The sequence below is a fragment of the Pavona decussata genome, unplaced genomic scaffold, assembly GCF_977016875.1.
Source record: "Pavona decussata unplaced genomic scaffold, jaPavDecu1.1 SCAFFOLD_381, whole genome shotgun sequence".
In the NCBI taxonomy this organism is placed as follows: domain Eukaryota; kingdom Metazoa; phylum Cnidaria; class Anthozoa; order Scleractinia; family Agariciidae; genus Pavona; species Pavona decussata.
The window spans coordinates 1931416-1951072 of NW_028145755.1; the positions used below are offsets into that span (position 1 = coordinate 1931416).

The 19657-nt window shown below is 37.9% G+C and overlaps 3 protein-coding genes across 3 annotated transcripts; 2 read left to right on the forward strand and 1 right to left on the reverse strand.

The window, feature by feature from the left end:
• The first annotated feature begins 1345 nt into the window (after positions 1-1345).
• On the forward strand, positions 1346-4582 carry LOC146452049 (alpha-1,3-mannosyl-glycoprotein 4-beta-N-acetylglucosaminyltransferase C-like). The gene is made up of 3 exons (XM_085098410.1): positions 1346-1626; positions 2285-2428; positions 3471-4582. Exons 1-3 carry the CDS (start codon positions 1554-1556, stop codon positions 4559-4561), a joined length of 1308 nt encoding a protein of 435 aa, XP_084954536.1. The 5' UTR covers positions 1346-1553; the 3' UTR covers positions 4562-4582.
• A 2227-nt stretch (positions 4583-6809) lies between these two features.
• Positions 6810-15506, forward strand: LOC146452050 (transcription initiation factor TFIID subunit 6-like). Its single transcript, XM_085098215.1, has 13 exons — positions 6810-7041; positions 8144-8230; positions 9067-9220; positions 9319-9375; positions 10142-10356; positions 11010-11075; positions 11787-11864; positions 12810-12911; positions 13275-13399; positions 13517-13574; positions 14089-14163; positions 14255-14374; positions 14893-15506. The coding sequence occupies exons 1-13, from the start codon at positions 6886-6888 to the stop codon at positions 15358-15360; spliced, it is 1761 nt and encodes a 586-aa protein (XP_084954341.1). The 5' UTR covers positions 6810-6885; the 3' UTR covers positions 15361-15506.
• Positions 15507-17577: 2071 nt separating this feature from the next.
• Positions 17578-19607, reverse strand: LOC146452051 (CAP-Gly domain-containing linker protein 3-like). Its single transcript, XM_085098216.1, has 5 exons — positions 19359-19607; positions 18570-18678; positions 18340-18410; positions 18101-18178; positions 17578-17924 (listed from the first exon to the last, which is right to left on the reverse strand). Exons 1-5 carry the CDS (start codon positions 19498-19500, stop codon positions 17677-17679), a joined length of 648 nt encoding a protein of 215 aa, XP_084954342.1. The 5' UTR covers positions 19501-19607; the 3' UTR covers positions 17578-17676.
• Between the last annotated feature and the right edge of the window lie 50 nt (positions 19608-19657).

The following is a 19657-nucleotide window of genomic DNA, read 5'->3' on the forward strand; positions in this document are numbered from 1 at the left end:
ACATTTTTAAGTTTAATTTTTTGCCTTCATTTCCAAAGAACTTCTGTTTAATGGAGCGTATTCAGCCGGATCGATTCCTGCAATAAGAGAAGAACGAATTAATCCGTCGATTTATAGTGGATCAGATCTTTAAACTACAGTTGTTATGTTAAGGCATGTTGCCGGTGGATTTTCCATTGAAATAAGGCATCAGTAATCCCATAATTTTACAGTTTAATTTTTTTGCCTTCATTTTCAAAGAACTTCTGTTTAATGAGGCTTATTCAGCCGGATCGATTCTTTCAATTGGCGAAGAAGGAATCGTTCACGCGTCGATACATAGAGTGGACCAGAGCTTTAAACTACAGTTGTTTTAAAAGGCATGTTATCGGAGGATCTTCCTTTGAAATAAGGCATAAAATCCGATAATTTTACAGTTAAAATTTTTTTGCCTTCATTTTCAATAAATTTCTGTTTAATGAAGCTTATCGAGCCGGATCGATTCCTTCAATTGGCGAAAAAGGAATCGTTCCTTCGATCCCGGCACAGAGTCAGTGGATAAGAGCTTTAAACTACAGTTCGCTCGACCCACTCGCTCCTCATTATTTCACCTTCTCCAGTCCCTTCATTGTCTCCCCTCCACCTCCACACTCCACTTTGTTTCACTCTCCTTATTTGTCTCCCTTCGCGCCGGAAAGTGGCTTCTGCGGGGAGGGAAACTCCATGATCAATTCAGAATTGGTTCTTTCTCTGTCCCAAGCCTCTCATTACCAACGACATACCAACACCGTAGTCCGTGTCTGTGTTTTCGTCGAGCTCAGGGGATACCAGAGGGGAAGGCTTAGTGGTGGTGGGGGAGGGGAGGGTTTGTTAAATATCTTTTTGCCCAACAAGGCAGTGTTCATGGCTTTACGAAAATGCTATCTGATCTTACTTCACATTTTATAGAGATATTTCCCCCTCCGAACACGAAAGGAATTAGTTTTCTATTGTCCCTAAATTTTGAGCGGAAATTTTGCCGAAGAACTCTTTAGATTTCTTTGAAACTAAAATGTGAATTTCTAAGGTGATTTAGTCCATACGAACCATCCATCCAAATGAACCCGATAAGTGAACAAATTCTCCTATCTTATCTCCATACTTTTCTTATAAGCATACTGGGGAGAAGTTATTAAAATATCAAGAAAATTCACCTTGGGTGATCACATCCTTAATTCTCGTGACCTCGGGGGTTGAATAAGCATTGATATTAAAAGGAGAAATTTAATGCTGATCACTGTTAGGGCTTAAGGGTTTAAGTATCCAAGACAACAAATGTTGTTCATATGTGAGAATAATATCTTTTATTCAAAGTGTATAAAATTAGCTAGAGCGTAGAAAGAGTCGGCACACAGTAGACCGCGTTCTTCCAGGCTGTGTACGGTTGCCATGGCGGACGAGGGATCAAATTCACGTCGTTTATTTCAAAGATTTGAATGGAACTATTTCTGGTAAAGCAAACATTCGTTGACGCAGCACCGCAGTTTTTTTAGAAACTAACCCCCTGTACAGAATTCTGGTAAAATTCATTTAAGATGGGAAAGCAACGTTTCTTTATCCTTGTTCTTTACGGGATAATATTTTTTAACGCCGGATCGGTTCTAAAACGTGAGTACCATGTTTTCAATTCTTGAAAATTTCTATATCTAAAAGTACCACCGATTGTATCTCTTTCGATATTTTTATGTGATTCAACAGGAATGACTTTAGCCGAAAAGAGAACAGCTTGTAACATTCAAGACCAGTTTACTGTAGATTTCGACTGATGACCCAATTTTAGCCTTATTAGCCAGTCTTCCTGAAAATAGACTTGCAACTCTTTTACTGAAAACTGGGCTAAAAATCGAGCAGTTATCTTTAAACATAGTACTCGCGTAGGCGTAAAAATGTAAAAATTATTCCTGTGCTAAGCGGGAAGGTGTTGTTTTGCGGAGGACGTCAAACAAGTAAAATTTATCCGTAACGCAGTGTACAGCAATTGTTTTGCTCATCAATCCTTTGTCTTTGATCTTTCTCATCGCCTTCGTATTCGTGTTTGCACAAGGTCTATTACATTAGACCGCCTGCCGAGTAGTCGCTCCTTTCTCGTCAGCTACCACGGCGTGGCGCGGAAATGTATAAACAAAATAATTATGAAAAATCTGTGGTAAAAGTGAGGAGGCCTCGCTCGATCCGTCGAATTTTTTCGCACTATGCAAAAATTTCGGAGACGAAAGAGGCTATTTCCAGTCTTTCATTACATTATATCTTTTTGTGTCTTCGACAGATTTATATTTGAGGCACATTTCAACATCACTTACTTGTGGTATGGGGATTCCTGCGTCAGAATGCCCGTGTAAACACTGCAGAAGATTGCTGAGCGATGTGGATACGAGCCAGGGACTTGTGCTTGGTAGCAAAATAGATGAAGGTATTATAGTCACTCGACTTTTCACTCCCAATAGCGAAATTCCCTGACAGAAGTCACTGGAACCCTTTGAATTTACCATTGACCTAAAGGAGTACAAGTGGCTAGCTGAGATTATTTACTGGGCAACGTAGCCCCTTGGGTTTTGTTGTTGTTATTGTCGAAAATTGTGGATTGGGGCGAAGACTTTGGGACACGCTGCAAAATACTACACACATCATGGAATATTTTTCACGTGACAAACATTCGCTTTTTGTCTTCCTTACACTTTTTCGCGCATCAAATATGGCTGCCGGCAGGATACAATATTTGATCCCGGAAAAAACGTGGCGAAGAAGAAAATCAAGTGTGTGTCACGTGCACAAAGTACGCCACGATATTGTGGAGTGTTTTCAGCGTGTCCAGGATATTCGTTGCCGTCCGCCATTTTGAATGTCGCCTTAGGAACGAGGTTGGTTTACTGGGCATGTGATCAGACGTTGTGCATTCTGCTAGGATGAGTAATGTTGACAGCATCTAACGTGGTGTTAAAGAATGAGAGTAGTGGGGCGGCTCGATTACAAATGTACATACATACTTTATTGAACCTCAGTACTGAGACTTGTCTTGAATACGGTATTCCCAATAAAATGAGCATAACTTGTTACCAATGTTAATTAAGAATAAATAAATAAATAAATAAACAAATGACCTTATTTAAGTGTCGAAGTATTTAGCACTGTAGCGCTAATTGGGGAACTAAAAATCGGTGAAATAAATATACGAACTGAAAATAACATATATTAAAAATCCCAACTGGTGGGAGGCAAACCAGTTGGCAAATTACAAAACACAACCTTTGATTTGAAAACAGGGATACCATGAAACAAACCCAAGTGATCAGGGTGGGACTCCCTGATCAAGAGTGGTAATATTGATCCGTCAAAGTTTAAGTGCTGGGAAGTCGAGGAAACTTGTGCCAACCGCTGTATAATTTGGCCCATACCGTTCGCTTACCCTTCTTTCTGTTCACTAACTAACTCATGTTTTACTCCACTCTTTACAGTTTTTCTGAGTATTGGTATTTTAAGCACGGAAGATGACGAAGAAAACCTCATACAAGCTCTTCATTCCATGGCAGAGCACACGAAGTCCACGGATTCTCCTGAAATTGTCATAGTCGTAGCATTGGACAGAGACTCAAACACAGCCACCTTACAGCGCATAGAAAAGGACTTTCAAAGGGAGCTTCAGTTTGGACTTATTCATGTCGTATCACCAACCACTGCATTTTTGAAGGAAGTTAGTGCGGAACGTTTAGGATGGGGCAATGTGTCTTTTACTGACGGTTTCAAAAGCAAGACGGCATATTTTAATAAGAGGTTAACTTTTCTTTTCGAATATTGCTTTCGAATTTCCAAAAACTTCTTACTTTTAACTGATCAGGCGCGCACCAATAGGCCTTACTTTCCTATTATCAAAGAGAGGATTAATAATTTCGAAAAGGAACACTTGTCTTCTTATTCATCCAACTTTGGAGCGCACGCTTTTCCTGGGCTAGGACGGCTTTATTCGAGAAAACTTGCCGGAGATATGGCTGAATTTGGTGCCATGTTTTCAGATGGACAGCTTCCTATTCAAATGGTAGATATGTATGGGTTTATCAGATACAGTGTAAAAATGCCACAACAAAGTAGCGAGGAGGTGCTGTTCGACATGGAGAAGGAACTCCACGGTATAAAACCTCAAGTAGAGTTTAAGATAGAGGGTGATTTTCACGAGGATCATGGATTGGAGAAGGCTTTTTATGAGAAGAAAGGGTTTGCCTGGCTTAGGGCACCAAAGGCAGATGACAACTTTGTTATGGTGTTCAAGGAACCAATACAAATATCGCGCGTGCGCATACGCACTGGAAGTCCGCTGTACAGGGACACGCTACATGACAGTGTACTCATGGCGTGTCCAAGTAACACAGAAACCAACAGTTGCGATGAATCACAATGCGTACAAATCGGTGATTTTAGCGACCCGGTTTCAAACGCAATCATGTTGGAAAATGTTATAAGCTTTCCTGTCAAATGCCTCAAAATTGTTTTAAAAGCAGATGCAAAACACTGGGTAATCTTTCGAGAGATTTCAGTCTGGTTGAAAGAATAAAAAATCTCACGTAAATAAAGATTTAATTCCTTTTATGCTGAGAATGGTGTCGGTATTCAGTGACTGACACAGGAATACTCGGAGAATGGAAATCCGAGTGCTCCGATTCCCGGACTCGACGTCATGTGTAGGTTGAGTTTGTTGTTGGTTGTCGTCCTTGCTTCGAGAGGTTTAGTTTTTTTCCGGGTACTCCAGTTTTCCTCTCTCCTTGAAAACAAACTATTTCAAATTGCAATTCGATCAGGAGAGGGTCCCCAATTGGTGCTTTGCGCTAAATACATTGACACTTAAATATATTGAATTTTTTTTACTCAATATTTTTGGGTGGAGTCGCAAAGCGATGTTAAATTTATTTTTCATGATCACCCGTTTCTGCATCAGTTGCTCGCTAAATCAGCTACTGTTCCAGGCGTACACCACTGAAGACTGTGGGAAACAAAGAAAAAATAGAGCTCGAAGAAAAATTTTCCTATTTTCCCATGTAATCTTCAACTTTTTGTCGAGGAGTATAGAGGCGCGGTAAACATGTTCAACAAGATGCTACCTTCCAGCGGTCTTCAACAATCTTTTATCACGTGATCCGAAAGGATCACGTGGCAAACAAGCCTTCTGACCCTTCACATTTCGCGGCAAAAATAGAAATTCAGTTCTCGGTGCACGCCAGGTAAACAAATCATAGAGCATGCCTGCACCAGTAGCAAATCACGTTTCACGGGGTAGCCGAAACAATCATTCGCGTTGACGCCAAAATAATATCAGATCGCGGTTCATGAAATGCCATATACACTCCACCTTTTTCCTCGCTCACCACCTCTCACTGACCTCTCCACTTCGTTTTCCATAAACCGCAGAACGTTTGGAACTAGTCTGCGAGTAGTCCCTTCATTTTTGTTAGGGAGTAAAGTGAGCAAAACTCGCGCGCGCGCGAAAATTTCATCTCGCGAGGAACTTTATTTTACTAATCCGGGCAACGAACAGGACAGAACAGGTTGATAAGCTCAGTTCAAAGCCGCGCCGGTATCGAAAAATCATGGCATTAATGTGGGGCTCTACCTGAATTTGAGTGAAATTTGAAGAGGTTTTAAGAATGGATAGAAGAAGGAAAATGATTTTTGGAACACTAACAGACAGTCGATAACCACGCAAGAGCACCCCAGGTTGCTAGTGGACTAACTTGGTATCCGTCTATTAATTATTAACTACAAATTCTAATTTTAAAACTTCACTAAATCTCCAACATTTCTTATTTCTTTCAATTTTACCAATCCTTCAAGAAAAATTATTTCCTTCCAAATATACCTAAAAATCACCCAAAAATTCAAAAAACACCCCAAATCATTGATTTGTGTTATGAATGGAGGGTTTTTGTATTATTCCATTTGACCGATTTTAAGGGGCGTGAAAACGGCTTTCAGGTGAACCCCCACCTTAAGACGAACATTTTCAAGAAAATCCTTGATGTAATCGACATCAGCCTAAAAGATGTCAAGAAATCCACGCGTTCAAGACTTCTGTCAGAGTTGTAAACGAAAAAAGTGATTTTATGACGTTATAGGACGAAAACAAGCTTCGCACCAAAACGAGGCCGTGCCTCGTGCACGTCTAAGAAAATGTGTCCCACATGGGAGGGAAAGACGCTGTCGCGTCCTATATATAATGTTTTCAGCAACATCAGGTTTTCGGAGCTCCCTCGGCGGATGGACCGGTGAGGGTGGGACTCTGCAGAGACTCTGCGCCCAGTAACTCTACCCCAATGAGGGGGTAGGGGGGAGCAGAGACGGGGGAGCATTTTGCTCAAATTATTTTTAATTTTTTTTATTGTTATATTAACATGTTAAAAGGCGCGTTTTAACTTGTATCTACTTCAGATGGATGTATCTGCCACTGTAAATTCGATTTAAATGTTAAGAAAGCCATGTTCTTGTCCCCGTTAATTCCGTTTAAGCCTTTTTGTATTTTTGGCTTTCTTTATAGATTTGTTTATGTTGCTAACGTCCCTACGAGTCTTCACTCTTTAGAAAATGTTTGATCCGAAGGCATTAACATTCATTAATTTATTTACCCATCCATACGTATACTATGATCAAATTCACACAGGCGCGTACTCCTTCCTGATCCCAGCTACCCGACTCAGTGCTGCCAGAGTTGAGGGGTATTCTGGGATACATATACGGCGTACCACAAATTATTGACCATACATGAAGTAAAATTTTGTAAATAAATACACCCGCTGATCATAATTATTGTCTAATCAATTTGCAAATGGCGGAAAACATGGCGGGCTAAAAGCTTTCAGTTCAGAGGCGGATATATCTTGATTTGCAATGGAAGATGATGAAGAGAAAGTCGAAGTTGAAGGACAGTTAACAGCAGAAAGTATCAAGCTTATTTCAGAATCCATGGGAATCTCCAACCTCAATGATGAGGCGATAAATCTGTTGATTGATGATGGAACTTATAGATTGAAGCAACTTGCACAGGTATAAAGATTTAAACGGCTTCTTTGTGCTGAACGTGTGTTGTGCGACAAGGTTAAAATAATAACTATTTGAACGTTTGTTAGAATTGAAATGCGTATTGTCCAGGATGTTTTATACATGTAGTTGAAGTGAAGATGTTAAGATGAACATCAACAATGGAAGTTTGTTCACCAGCTGTCATGTAACGATCTTTGAAGGTCTCATAAACTTTTGTTGAATTTGACCAATGTTAGACTCAACGAAATTTTCATTTAACGATCTTCTACTCTTCATCTTGAAAAATTTTGCTTAAAGTTATTTGAACACTGTGTTCAACACGCAGTGAAAGTGACACATTGCAATGAGGTTTCCGTAGACTAAACACCAGTATTATTGTTTAGTTAAGGACGGTGCCTACTATTGGTACTGCGCATACGTTCTGTGCATCGCAAGATACTTGGGTTTCCTATGGGTGGTGCCTACTAATACATTCTGAATATTTTTGCGTGGTTTAAAACTATGCAGAGAAATCAGAACTTAGCAAATGCTTTTGGTACCTCAAAAGAAAATTGGGGGTAACCATGCATTTTTCAGAGATAATTAAGCTTAAGTTTGGGAAAAATCTCATACATTGCTTTATATTTTGGCGCCTTTGAGAGATATTATTCCTTAAGTATCTCTAAAAATGTGTGGTTACCCCCAATATCCTTTTTGGATTCCAATAGCCCTTGCTATGGTCTACTTACCCCACATAGTTATAAGCCGCACAAAAATACTTTGGTATTAGTAGGCACCGTCCTTAAGTACGGTTTAAGATCATCTTTATCTTTTAAATGAATTAACAACAGTTAACTAACCAAATACGTCCATGAAGGAGCAGTTCACACTCAATGGTGGTAACGGCGAATTTAAACACATCAAAAAACAAACAAACAAACAAGAGAAAAATGATAAATAAACCAAAAAAGGTGTCACATTTAACATTGCATCAGTTCCAGAGTTTACGATAACTGTAAAATATTGTACTCATCAATAATATTATTATTTATGAGTATATTGTATTCATAAACAAACTACACTGGGAGCTGATTGCAGTTGTCCACTTTTCATTTTTTACCACTAGGAGTCTGCAAAATTTATGCAGCACTCAAAACGGAGGAAGCTTATCACAGGAGACATTGACAATGCCTTGCATGTGCAAAACATTGAGGTGAGACTGTGGTCATTACAATGGTAAAATTGAGCGTGAAACTAGAAAGTCATTTGATTTTCTTCCCAGCCAGTCAAAGTGTGTTTTCAAAGTGTATACTCTTTGGAAAATTCCTGTTGGAATTTCTTTTTTTATGATCACAATGAAAAATAACATCTCTGGTCTTCATACAACTGGAAAAAGAAGTGAACTGCAAGAACTTTGAAGGAAATCAATACTTGTGTAATTGTTCTTGCGCATATATTGTCAAATGTTTTCTTTTTGTTTGGAAAAGAAATGAGAACTACACCATGTCACTCCTGAAACACCCACCTAATTGTCAACCTTCACTTAACAATTATAATATTATTATTAATATTATATTAATTATATTATTAATAATTATTATTTTAGTCTTCAAAGTCTTCTTTCCTTTTTCTACTCACCATGGTGACCAAAATAGTAAATAAATACAGTAAAAAAATAAATGGGCATTTCAGTGGCACATCCATAGAGTTGTTCAGAGTGGCTCTATTGTTTCCACACAAATTGGAATTTGAAATACCGAAGTACCCAGAGAAAAACCCTCGGAGCAGGGACGAGAACCAGCAACAAACTCAAAGCACATATGGCATCAACACTGGGAATCGAACGCACACCACACTGGTGGAAGGCGAGTGCTCTCACCAATGCTTCATCCCTGACAGCGATAACTTGAATTGCTGACTTAGTTGCTTTTACGACTGCTTGCATTCAAGACAAACTGGCTAAAAGTACTTAAAATCAATCTACCGGTATATTTGAATTTAATTAATGATATAAAGTTCTCAGTTTACATTGTTAAATTCCACACACAGCCTCTTTATGGGTTTAGCTCCAAGGAATTCATTCCATTCCGGTTTGCTAGCGGTGGTGGAAGGGAGTTGCATTATTACAATGATCCTGAGATTGATCTGAATGAAATTGTGAGCTCTCAACTACCTCGTATTCCAGTTGATGTTACCATTAAAGGTTTGTACAGTTTTTGAAGTATTTACAAATCCGAATAGGTTTTTGTTAAGTAATCCATATGAATTTGTAGTAATGAAAATGTCAATCTTGTTTTGTAGCTCACTGGTTGAGTATAGAAGGTTTACAGCCAGCCATTCCAGAGAATCCTCCTCCAGGTATTTAACCATATAGGATCTAAGAGACTGGAAAGTGACTCTGATTGCTGTTTTGGCAGAAAAATTTCTTCTATAGTTTGTTTTGAGAGACGCCATCGAGATACAGTGTCAGGGGACCACTCTTAATCAAGACAATGGTTACAAACTACCAGCAGTCTTTTTGGACCCATGACTCACACCATCTCAACTTACGTGACATAAATTAACCTCTCACTTAAGATTCTGTGAAGGAATTGAAAGCTTATAACACTTTAATTTTTTTGGATCCTGAAAGATAATTATTTTTATTTTCCAATCTCTAAAATAATGACAGAATCAGGACACAATTTATTTTCTCAAATATTCTTAAATGATTGTTGTGATTGGCTTGTTGGTGACACAAAACACTCTAAAGGGCGATTTGGATGGTACGATTTTGCCTACGATTTGTCGCATGCGACACGCTTACGCCATGCCTACAACACGAATCGCGTCGTGTAAATCAACCTACAACATCCTTACGACAGGCGCACACAACACGAAAAATGTCGTAGGATTTTAAAACATGTTTTAAAATCCTACGACAATCGTAGGTAAAGGCAATGTTGAGTGGCAAGAGTTGTGTACGATTTTTACATGAGGCAAGCAACGCGCGCTCTAGAAATCGCATGCGACAGTCGTAAGAGAAAATCATACCGTCTAAATCGCTCTTAAGAAGGGATTTTAAGTTACATTGTCTAGAATGATTTTATTTAATGAGTTGCTGTTCTAATTTACTGTATTTTAGTGCCAATCCAAGTACAGGCAAAGGATAGTAAACCTGTATTACCCACAGGAATACCAACTGGTCCAAAAGCTTCTAAACCACAAACAGTGAAAACAAGCGGTAAGAGTACAAAGAAACAAGATGGTGTAAAAAAGAACATTGGGAGCAGTACTACAGGAGACAGTGGAGACAAGAATGATAAAACAAAACCACAAGTCACCCATGAATTATCTATGGTATGTTGGTCTTAACCAGAAGGCCTTTCTACTTATGGGGAAAATTCAGTAAAAATTCACCTAATGTTGGACAAGTTTAATTGGACACCGGTCTTTTCGATACCCAGAAAATTACTTTCCCCTCTAAATGCCTGATGGTGTATGCCTTTGTGTCAAGATGAGTGATATTTTACCCAATTGCAATGAGCTGGTTCTTTTAGCAGGATGGGGCTAAATTTCAATGTAAAGATTATGCTTGCTGTTGGAAAAATAATAAGGTGATACAGTTCTTTTTATTTTCCTGTTTCTCAGTGCTTAATATATAATCTGTTGGTGATCTGTTGGCTAACTGTCCATGAACTGTTGGCTGACAGGTTTACAGGGGAGCTATTCTTCCATTTTAAATTGACTTCATACAAACTTTATCTGTGGCTCTGAGTGCAAATGCAGTGGATGAAAGGGAAATTGGTATTGAAACAGTGGTTGGGTGGTTGCTTTCAATAGTCAGGGGGTTGACGTGTAGTGTGAAAAGCTTTAAGTGGCATGGGATGTAATCTTTAGTATTTACAGTTTTCAAAAATTCAGCTAGATATATATGTCTAACAAACAGCCACCATGACATCGCTAAATGCCTGCTCTTTCTTTGCTAAAACAAATGTTTAAATTCTTGCCAGGAACAACAGCTGTATTACAAAGAAATCACAGAGGCCTGTGTGGGATCCTGTGAATCTAGAAGGGCTGTAAGTTAATTCCTCATACTTGTCATCTTTCTATGTACACAGTTCTATTTTCCTCGGCCAGCAATCAAAATTGAAAGAGTGGTTGCAGAACCATCTACAAGTACAACTACAAGTCATTCAGTCCATTCTTGTTGTTGAAGCCATTTTTCAGACAACAACATCTAAATTGAGTCAGCGGCAGGTTGAAACCTGATTTCAAAACTTTCTCACATTCTGCCTTTTTTGCTCTGTTCACTCCAAAGCTTAGGTTTTCTCTTTTGATGTAGGAAAATTTTACTGCTTTTAGTGTACTTGAGTGTGCTTTTTTCTTTTTTCCTTTCTTTTTGTTTTTCACTTTTTTATCCTAATCTAATGATTATTTGCGTATATTAGAAATATTTATATGTTAAGATAGATAGTCCTGCCAAGGACAGACTTATCAACTGAAGTTATTTTTAACATTTATCCAAGGTAGTCCGTTATATAAGGCTTATTGGCTTCCTCGGCTACCTTGGCTTGTTAATGTTTAATTTGTTAATGTCGTATTTGTGTGTGTGAGGCAAATCAATAAAGTGAACTGAACTGAAACTTTTAAAGAGAGCCCATCCTACTCCATGCCAAACTCTTACCTGTGGCGGAGCATCAGTTTGTACTGCAGAAAATGCAGGTCACTGCTAGTAATAGTATGTTGAATGTGCCTAATGTCTTTAATAACATACAACCCTTTTTTAGGAAGCACTTCAGAGTCTGTCAACTGACCCTGGTCTCTACCAGATGTTACCACGGTTTAGTACTTTCATTGCAGAAGGGGTAAGTTATTATCAAGAGTCAAATGGTTTGGTCAGACCATTGCTCATCTTCAGCTGCTCTTTCTTTGCACTGAGCTACTACAGTCGCAGTACAGTTAACTGCAACATTAGTCATTCACTTATTATTCAACTCCACTTAGAACTGTTCAAATATTGCATGACTGAGCTACTGTACAGTAAAAACCTAGTTTGGTCGTTATTTGTACTAACAGTAAATGCTGTAGAGAACTGGTTTCTTAATGTGGGTATTCTCATCCCATTTACCTTTTTCTCATAGTTCTCTTTGTTCCTTGTTGTAAAAGGTTTTTGAAGTTTGAAGTTTCTTTGCCTTTCTTTCTAATATATTTACAATTAATTGAGTGGTTAATGTATGGCGAGGTGACCTCTAGAAACCACCAGGCTTATAGTTGAGGCCACCTCGTACCTAAAAGGTTGCTTTGGATAATAAATCTCCGATTAGATGTTAAATTGGCATGTAGTATTACTGTCTATTTTTATTCAGTCAAAAGACAGCACATTTGTAAAAATACACAGTGATACTACACACCGAAACGTCTTATGAGATGTATATAACTATTCACTACATTATGTAGAGGGTGGGGGTCTGCTTCCCCCTTTGTACCAGTTGATGAGAATAAAAGAATGTCATTGAGTACTGTATGTTGTCTGATGTAACACCAAATTCTCAGAACTAACATTGAAAGGAGTGTATGGCAGTCAGTAAGGAGAATTAACTCTAAAATCATGGGAGTGATGATGACAATGTCATGCCAGTGTCATGATCATGTTTGTGGTTTATTTGGTGAGAAAAAAATAGTTGACTGATATTGCTTTTAGAGATGTAACCAACATCTGATCTCATTCTCGCAAGTTTATGGAAAGCACCACAAAATATATGACATGTTGTGAGCAATTTCATAATAAGTTTGTGTTTCAACTTTTGTAGGTAAGAGTGAATGTAGCCCAGAATAACCTGGTTCTACTTATCTACTTGATGCGTATGGTCAAAGCACTCTTGGATAATCCAACTCTCTACTTAGAAAAATATGTAAGTTGGCATTCCATTTGTGGATTCGGAAGTAATGCTTGTGGTACATGTAGTTTTAATTCATCTAAAGCACAGGGGTGGGTTGTTCAAAGGCCAATTCATGCTGATCCAATATTGGAAGCTAAGCTGTTGTAGGTTTCTCATTCAAAAGAGCGTTCTTTGCATACCTATCATAAAAAGTACTGTTTCAACTAGGGACTGAGATGATTTGCAAGAATATAATATAGTACAAATTTGAAATTTATAAAGTTGATGCTTGTCCTGATCAGGTCTGGAAATCGTGTAACACAAAGGTGTCAATATATAACAGTTATAGTGATGTTAATCTATCTTCATAATTTTGTTTACTTTTTCTGTCAACAGTTGCATGAGTTAATTCCTGCAGTGATCACCTGTATTGTGAGTAAACAACTGAGTCCCAAGCCAGACACTGATAACCACTGGGCACTACGAGACTTTGGATCCAGACTTATCGCACAGATCTGCAGGTCTGTTACTTAAAAACTCCACACTCTTGTCATATCAATCTTGTGGTTCAAAGGATAAGTTTGAGCAATTTCTTAAATAGGAAGTTTAGTGAATTCCTATCTATTTTTGTCTATCAGGTCTTTTAATTCAACCACCAATAATGTCCAAACACGAGTCACAAAAACCTACTGCAAGGTATGTAAGTCTTGGAGTAATTTAAGCCTACTCAATCTGATAATATGATCATATAAACAGAAGGGGAAGTTTGTATGAAGTCGAGGTAAATTGAACAATAGCTCCCCCAAAAACCTGTTGGCCAACAGTTCACCGATAGTTAGCTGATGGATTATATATTAAGCATTTTGAAACAGGAAAATAATTAATGAATTGAATCACCTTGTTATTTTTCAAAAAACATGCATAATCTTTGCATTGAAATTTCTGTTCAGTTTCTGTTGCCCTTTTGGTTCAATAGGTCTTTTTGCAACTGATTGAAATACTAAAATCTACCCTTTTGCACTCTTTAAGGGTGAAAAAGGGACCCCTTTTGGATGGAACCTTCCCATAAAGAACCCAAGTAAACAGTCTCTGGGAGTGACCCTGCAATGGATTGCCATCAAGTTAATAATTATGAACCTTTTTTATGATCAGAGTGCAACTTACATTTTACGTACTAAAACCTCTTTACCATTGGAAATCATTTGTACAGGCTTTACACCAGGAGAAGGCATCACTTTCCACTCATTATGGAGCTATTACTGGGCTTGCAGAGCTAGGGCAGGAGGTAAAAATTTCAGTTTCAACCTCTTGAGCTTTGATCATGATGGTGGAATTTTTGTTTTAGATTTTACAATCTCACAATAATTTATTGACAGGTCGTCAAAGTTCTTATCCTTTCAAGACTCAAACTTGAAAGTGCTCTGATTAAACAAGCACAAGAAAGAGTGGATCCAGTGGAGAAAAATGCTGCTGAGAATCTTAAAAATCTGCTACTGGTAAGCAGTCTTTTGCATCATCATTAAAGGAAACCTCCACTCTCGGCATAAACAGACGTTGAAAAATTGTTGAAAATAGTCTAATTTCAAATTTCGTTGGAAAATATGGAAATAATATTATTGCCTATTTTAATTGGCTTTTAAAATTAATTTCCCAGACGGCTCCATTTTAGATTTCATGACATCATGCAGTTGCCAAATTGTTTCACACAAAAGAGCCTCTGCTTACTTACAATGGCGGCAAATGTCTGATGTCATAAAATCCAAAATGGTGGTACGCTAGAAATTTAAAAGCGAAAATAGGCAGTCATGATACGTAATTCTTAGCACACTTGAATGTTATTCCACTTTTCAAAATCAAATTTTAAATTTTAGACATTATTTCCAATGTTTAACATCAATTTGTCATTAGAGTGGAGGTTCCCTTTAATTTATTACACTGACAGCAACTGACTTGACCATTTGAAAGACTGAAAGCTATAAAAGGATTGTAAATTCTGATTTTCCTTTCACTGCAGAAACACTGCCCTGGCGTATTACTCAGAATTCGCCTGCCGCCAGATTCTCCTGAACAGTATGAAAAAGAATTTGGAGGAATAGGGCGACTTCTATGTACTAAAGTCTCGCAGATGCGACAGACCATCAATGCCATGAAAAAGCCATCTACACTGACAGTACATGCAGTAACTGGGGTGCTAACATCAGGGTTGACAACTCTGACCACACCCACCACCCCAGGGGCAAGTCCAATAAAAGTGGCTACTCCCACCACCCCTGGTACATTTACTATAAGCTTCCCCTCTAGGGGTACAACCCCAACTACTCCAACACCAGGGGGGATGGTGTCAGTGGTGGGTTTATTGCCAACTGGACTGACAAGTTCAAGCACAGGACAACAGAGAATAGCCAGTCCAGGAACACCAAAGATTGCTGCACCTGGCGTGACATCACCAAGTAACACAACACCTGGTGGTTCCGGTACATGACATTGTATATTTATTCATGTAAAATATATTTTTAATAACTGTGAAAAACAAAAACAAAAGGAAACGAATGAAGTACACTGTGCAAGTTATTCGATTGTTTCACAGAAACCAAGTTCGATATCTATGCTTTTCTACTAAAACACTTCTGCATAAATTTACATTACAGTCGAACCAGGTCAAGCGTACCCCCCTAGACTCTATTAATGGATCGATTATTTGAAAATTGAACCGATTAGTCGTTTCAAAGAATGCATTCATTTAGTCATTGTTTGCGCGGATCGATGTTCAAATTAAAATTCGTATAACATAGATCCGCGCTAACAGTAAAAGCAATAGCCTGTAAAATTCAAACTACAGTACATAATTGAAACAGCTCGTTCGTTAAAACTGTTCCTGCGTGTTGTTGACACATTCATATAATTCATTATGCAAATTTGGTCATGGCAAGAGCACAAAGTCAAGCGCTTGCAAATGAGTCGGGTTGAAAAATTCCAATTTATCTTTCATGTATAGCTAGCATCACACACCTTGTAGCATGAAAAAGTTTGGTATGTATTATTATTTCACCAGACTGTCCATTATACCGCGATGAATAGCGCAACACATGTGCTGCCATTGTCGAAGGTCAACTGAAATGAACATCTTTCATTGTGAGTTCGCATACTTTTCGCCAAATTAATTTGCATATACCTCAAAAAGAGAACCGTTTATTATAATAAAACGCTTCCAGTCCTTTTTCATTTTTGTTTTTGAATAACTAACGGAAAAACGCAAGTGTACAAACGTAAAATGTCCATTTAGTGATCATTAGCGAGTTTAAACTTACGCGACAGGACCACCGTGCCCGGTTTAAAATGGCGAATTTTTTTTCTGATAGTACGCGTTGACTGCTGTAAATCAAGAAAAATCTGCTTTTTGGAAAATCCATTGTTATATAAGTCAAGAAATTGCCGCTCTGAATATATTAAGAGAGGTTTTTCCCGCGGGCTTTCTGGCTTTCTGGTTTCATGTATTGTTCGTATAATCCAATCAGAAATCTAATTTTGATTTGAATACTTGAAACGACTAACGGGTTCAATTTTCAAATAATAGATTCATTAATAGAATCTAGGGGGGTACACTTGACCTGGTTCGACTGTAATCTCCTGTCAGAACACAGGCAGCCCAAGCTCAAGCTGTGAGCAATGATTATCTGTGTAATAGGGGTCACAGTGAAAATATAAGAGTGTGTACGGGAATATTTACAATTGGGTTTAGGAAGTAGAAATACTGGAAAGTTCTCAATAAGAGGACGTACCTTGTTTCTATGCCATAGAAACAAGGTATGTCATTTTTATCATAATAAGAACTTTCCAGTATTTCTACCTCCTAAACCTGACCATAAATATTTTCGCCGTGACCACTATTACACAGGATGATCACTGCCCACAGCTTGAGCTTGGGTTACGCGTGGTCAGAATAACACAAAAACGTGAAAACAATGATGTCTGGATTTCATCTTACGAGTGATAACTTGAAAGTACAGGTTTTCTGTTCAAAACTGAACATTAAATAATAATAATCTAAAAAAACTATTGCTTAGCCAGTTTTTAATGGAAACTAAGTAGACTGTTCTTATTTTTGTATGCAACCTTCATTTAACAGTTTTTATGTAAACACAGCTTCCACGTTGGTCAAAACCGCATTAATTAAAACACAGGAAACAAATCTATGCCTAAAACAAATTGAATGTTGGTGGAACTAAAACAAACAACTGTGGAACCGTTAGCTGTTTGTTCATTCAGTGAAATTTCTACATTAAAATTTAATTAGTTACGAACTGAAGAGCTGAGTGCGTAACTACTTGATGTCAAGTTTTAAAATCTTTTTGGGGGCTCAGATTGAATTTTGCAGTAAAACAGTTTTGTGTGGTCTAATCTGGCCTTGGTTACTGGTGTGCCACAAAATTGGGCTCAAATTCATCCAAGAGACTCTTTAGGGATAATTTTTTGGGGGAGAACTTGTTTCTGGGGAGCTTAATATTGGAGGGGATTTTGTGATCCTCATGCCAAGTCCTTTAATTGTAAGGAACAACAAAGTGGCATTTTGACAAATTTCATCAGTTGAAGTGCTGAGTGCATAACTGTATCATGTCAAATTTAAGGCTGATTTTTTTGTTTTGCTCAAAAGTGTGAATTTCTGCATATTGCTTTCAATTTTTCAGAGAACATTGCTGTTTTTTTTTCTATTGATTTATGCTTAATTTTGAGCAAAACAAGGTATCAAGTTGGCAAAATTTGAGATAAGATGGTTACGCACTCGGCCTTCAGTTGTTGCTTAGGACAGACTGGAATACCTTGGTATGGTCGTACCAAAGTATTCCATTCTTAACATGCGCTTAAGAATTGGCTGTGGCACATGAATGTTAGGAATAGAGGAAGGAGAAATAAATGGTTTGTTCCAGCTGTAGTCAGCCTCCTGATGCAGTGCCATTGCTGACTGGCTCCTGGTCGCAGGCAGGATATGTGCTCCAACTGAATGGCTTTTGTTGAATCTTGTTTTTCCCTTGGTCCAATCATCTTCACCTGTTAAAAATTAGGTCACATTACTTTGTGTTGAAAATAATTATACACTAACAGTTTGATGGTTGATCTGACATTACTTTTGATTATGATTTTGGTAAAAGTTTTGTTCCACTTGTTTATATTAATATTATCATGTAAAAAACAAACAAACAAACAAACAAAGAGTAAATAATGACCTTGAATTAATGTTTTCACTCTGTTGAGGTACTTAGAAGATATGACCTCAGGATCAGGGTAGCTTTTCACTGGAGTGGCTGTTGAGAAAGAAAAAATTCATCACAGTTAATGATATAATAACTGTTTAAAAATAAAATATATAAAATCTAAGAACATACACCACAAGACATGTTTGGAACATTAACATTTATTTAAACACAAATAAAAAATTTAATGGCTTCCACACTTGGACTTGTACCTTCAGTTTTTGCAAAAAGGGTCTCGTCTATGAACGATGTCTTGGACACTGGCTTGTACGGATCATGTAACCTGAAGTGAACAAGTGTTAACATCAAAAGTTTATAAATTTATATAATGACAAAGTTGTAATCCAATAATCATGCTGGCATCTGGGTTAACATGGGAGGAAAAATTACGTGATGAGCCAAAAGAGTGTCTGCAAAGGAGGCTAGGTTAACAACATCTTACGTTCTTTTGCTGGGAAGAAATCTAACGTTTCTTGCATGTGTGAAGATACCGTGTCCTTCTTGGCAGTGGAAGTACTGGATACCCTTGTAAAGACCACTTGTGTTGCCAACTTCAAATTAAAGAGAAAATTCAATGTTAGTTTTCATACTGACAAAAGTTTGGTATGAAGCCCATTGGCTCATATGGGGTAAAAACAGAGTCCCGTTACAGGTATTTTAGGTTTAGTCTCACTACAACTTCACCATTGAAGTAGTCAGCATAATCAGGCAGGGAGGGGGGGGGGGGGGGGGAGGAAGAGCTAAGATGACAGGCTGCCGTTGAAGGTTATTTCATGAAATAAGTTGACAATCATCAATTTGAACAATTTTTTTTGAGAGCTTGTCGATATATGGTTACCGAAAACGAAGAAAGAACGGGAAGAGTAGATGAATTTTTTTGTTGCTCCCCCCAAATTAAGTAAACAATTGCTTCAGAAACCAGAGAAAGCTGTTTTGAATTGTAAAGGTTATAGAAAGAAACGTCTTCTTGTTGCTTTAGGAGAAGCCAAAGATCTATGTTAAGATAACAATCAAACACGAGGCACTTTATAAAGACAACAATACACTCGAGCTTACAAACGTAGCTAAACGTGCGTGTTAAAGTTTATCTTAAGTGTAAAACACTATATATTAGCTTAATGTTAACATTACTTTGTCTAAATTTGTTCTTGAGGTATGGATATTATTATTAACTTATTCTAACACGTTCAAACTCTCTTTTTAAAGCGTGAAGCACCATCATTTACACTACCTCTATTGTCTAGCTCGATGCCAACCCAATCGCCATCTTTAGCCACCAAGCTTCCCGCGTACCGAATGGTTCCGTTTTCAATCTCCCCTCGCCATTTTACTTGGACACGTGCCCCAGGGTTGATGTTATGAAAGAAAACCATTGAACTTTCCTCTACATTTTCTTTTACACGTAAAATCTTGACACACTACGTGTAGCAAAAATGCAAGAATTGGCAAGTTCTTGCAAACAAACACAGTTGGCGGGAGAATTATCATATTCTATTCAGAACTCTGATTGGTTTAATTTTCAAATTGATT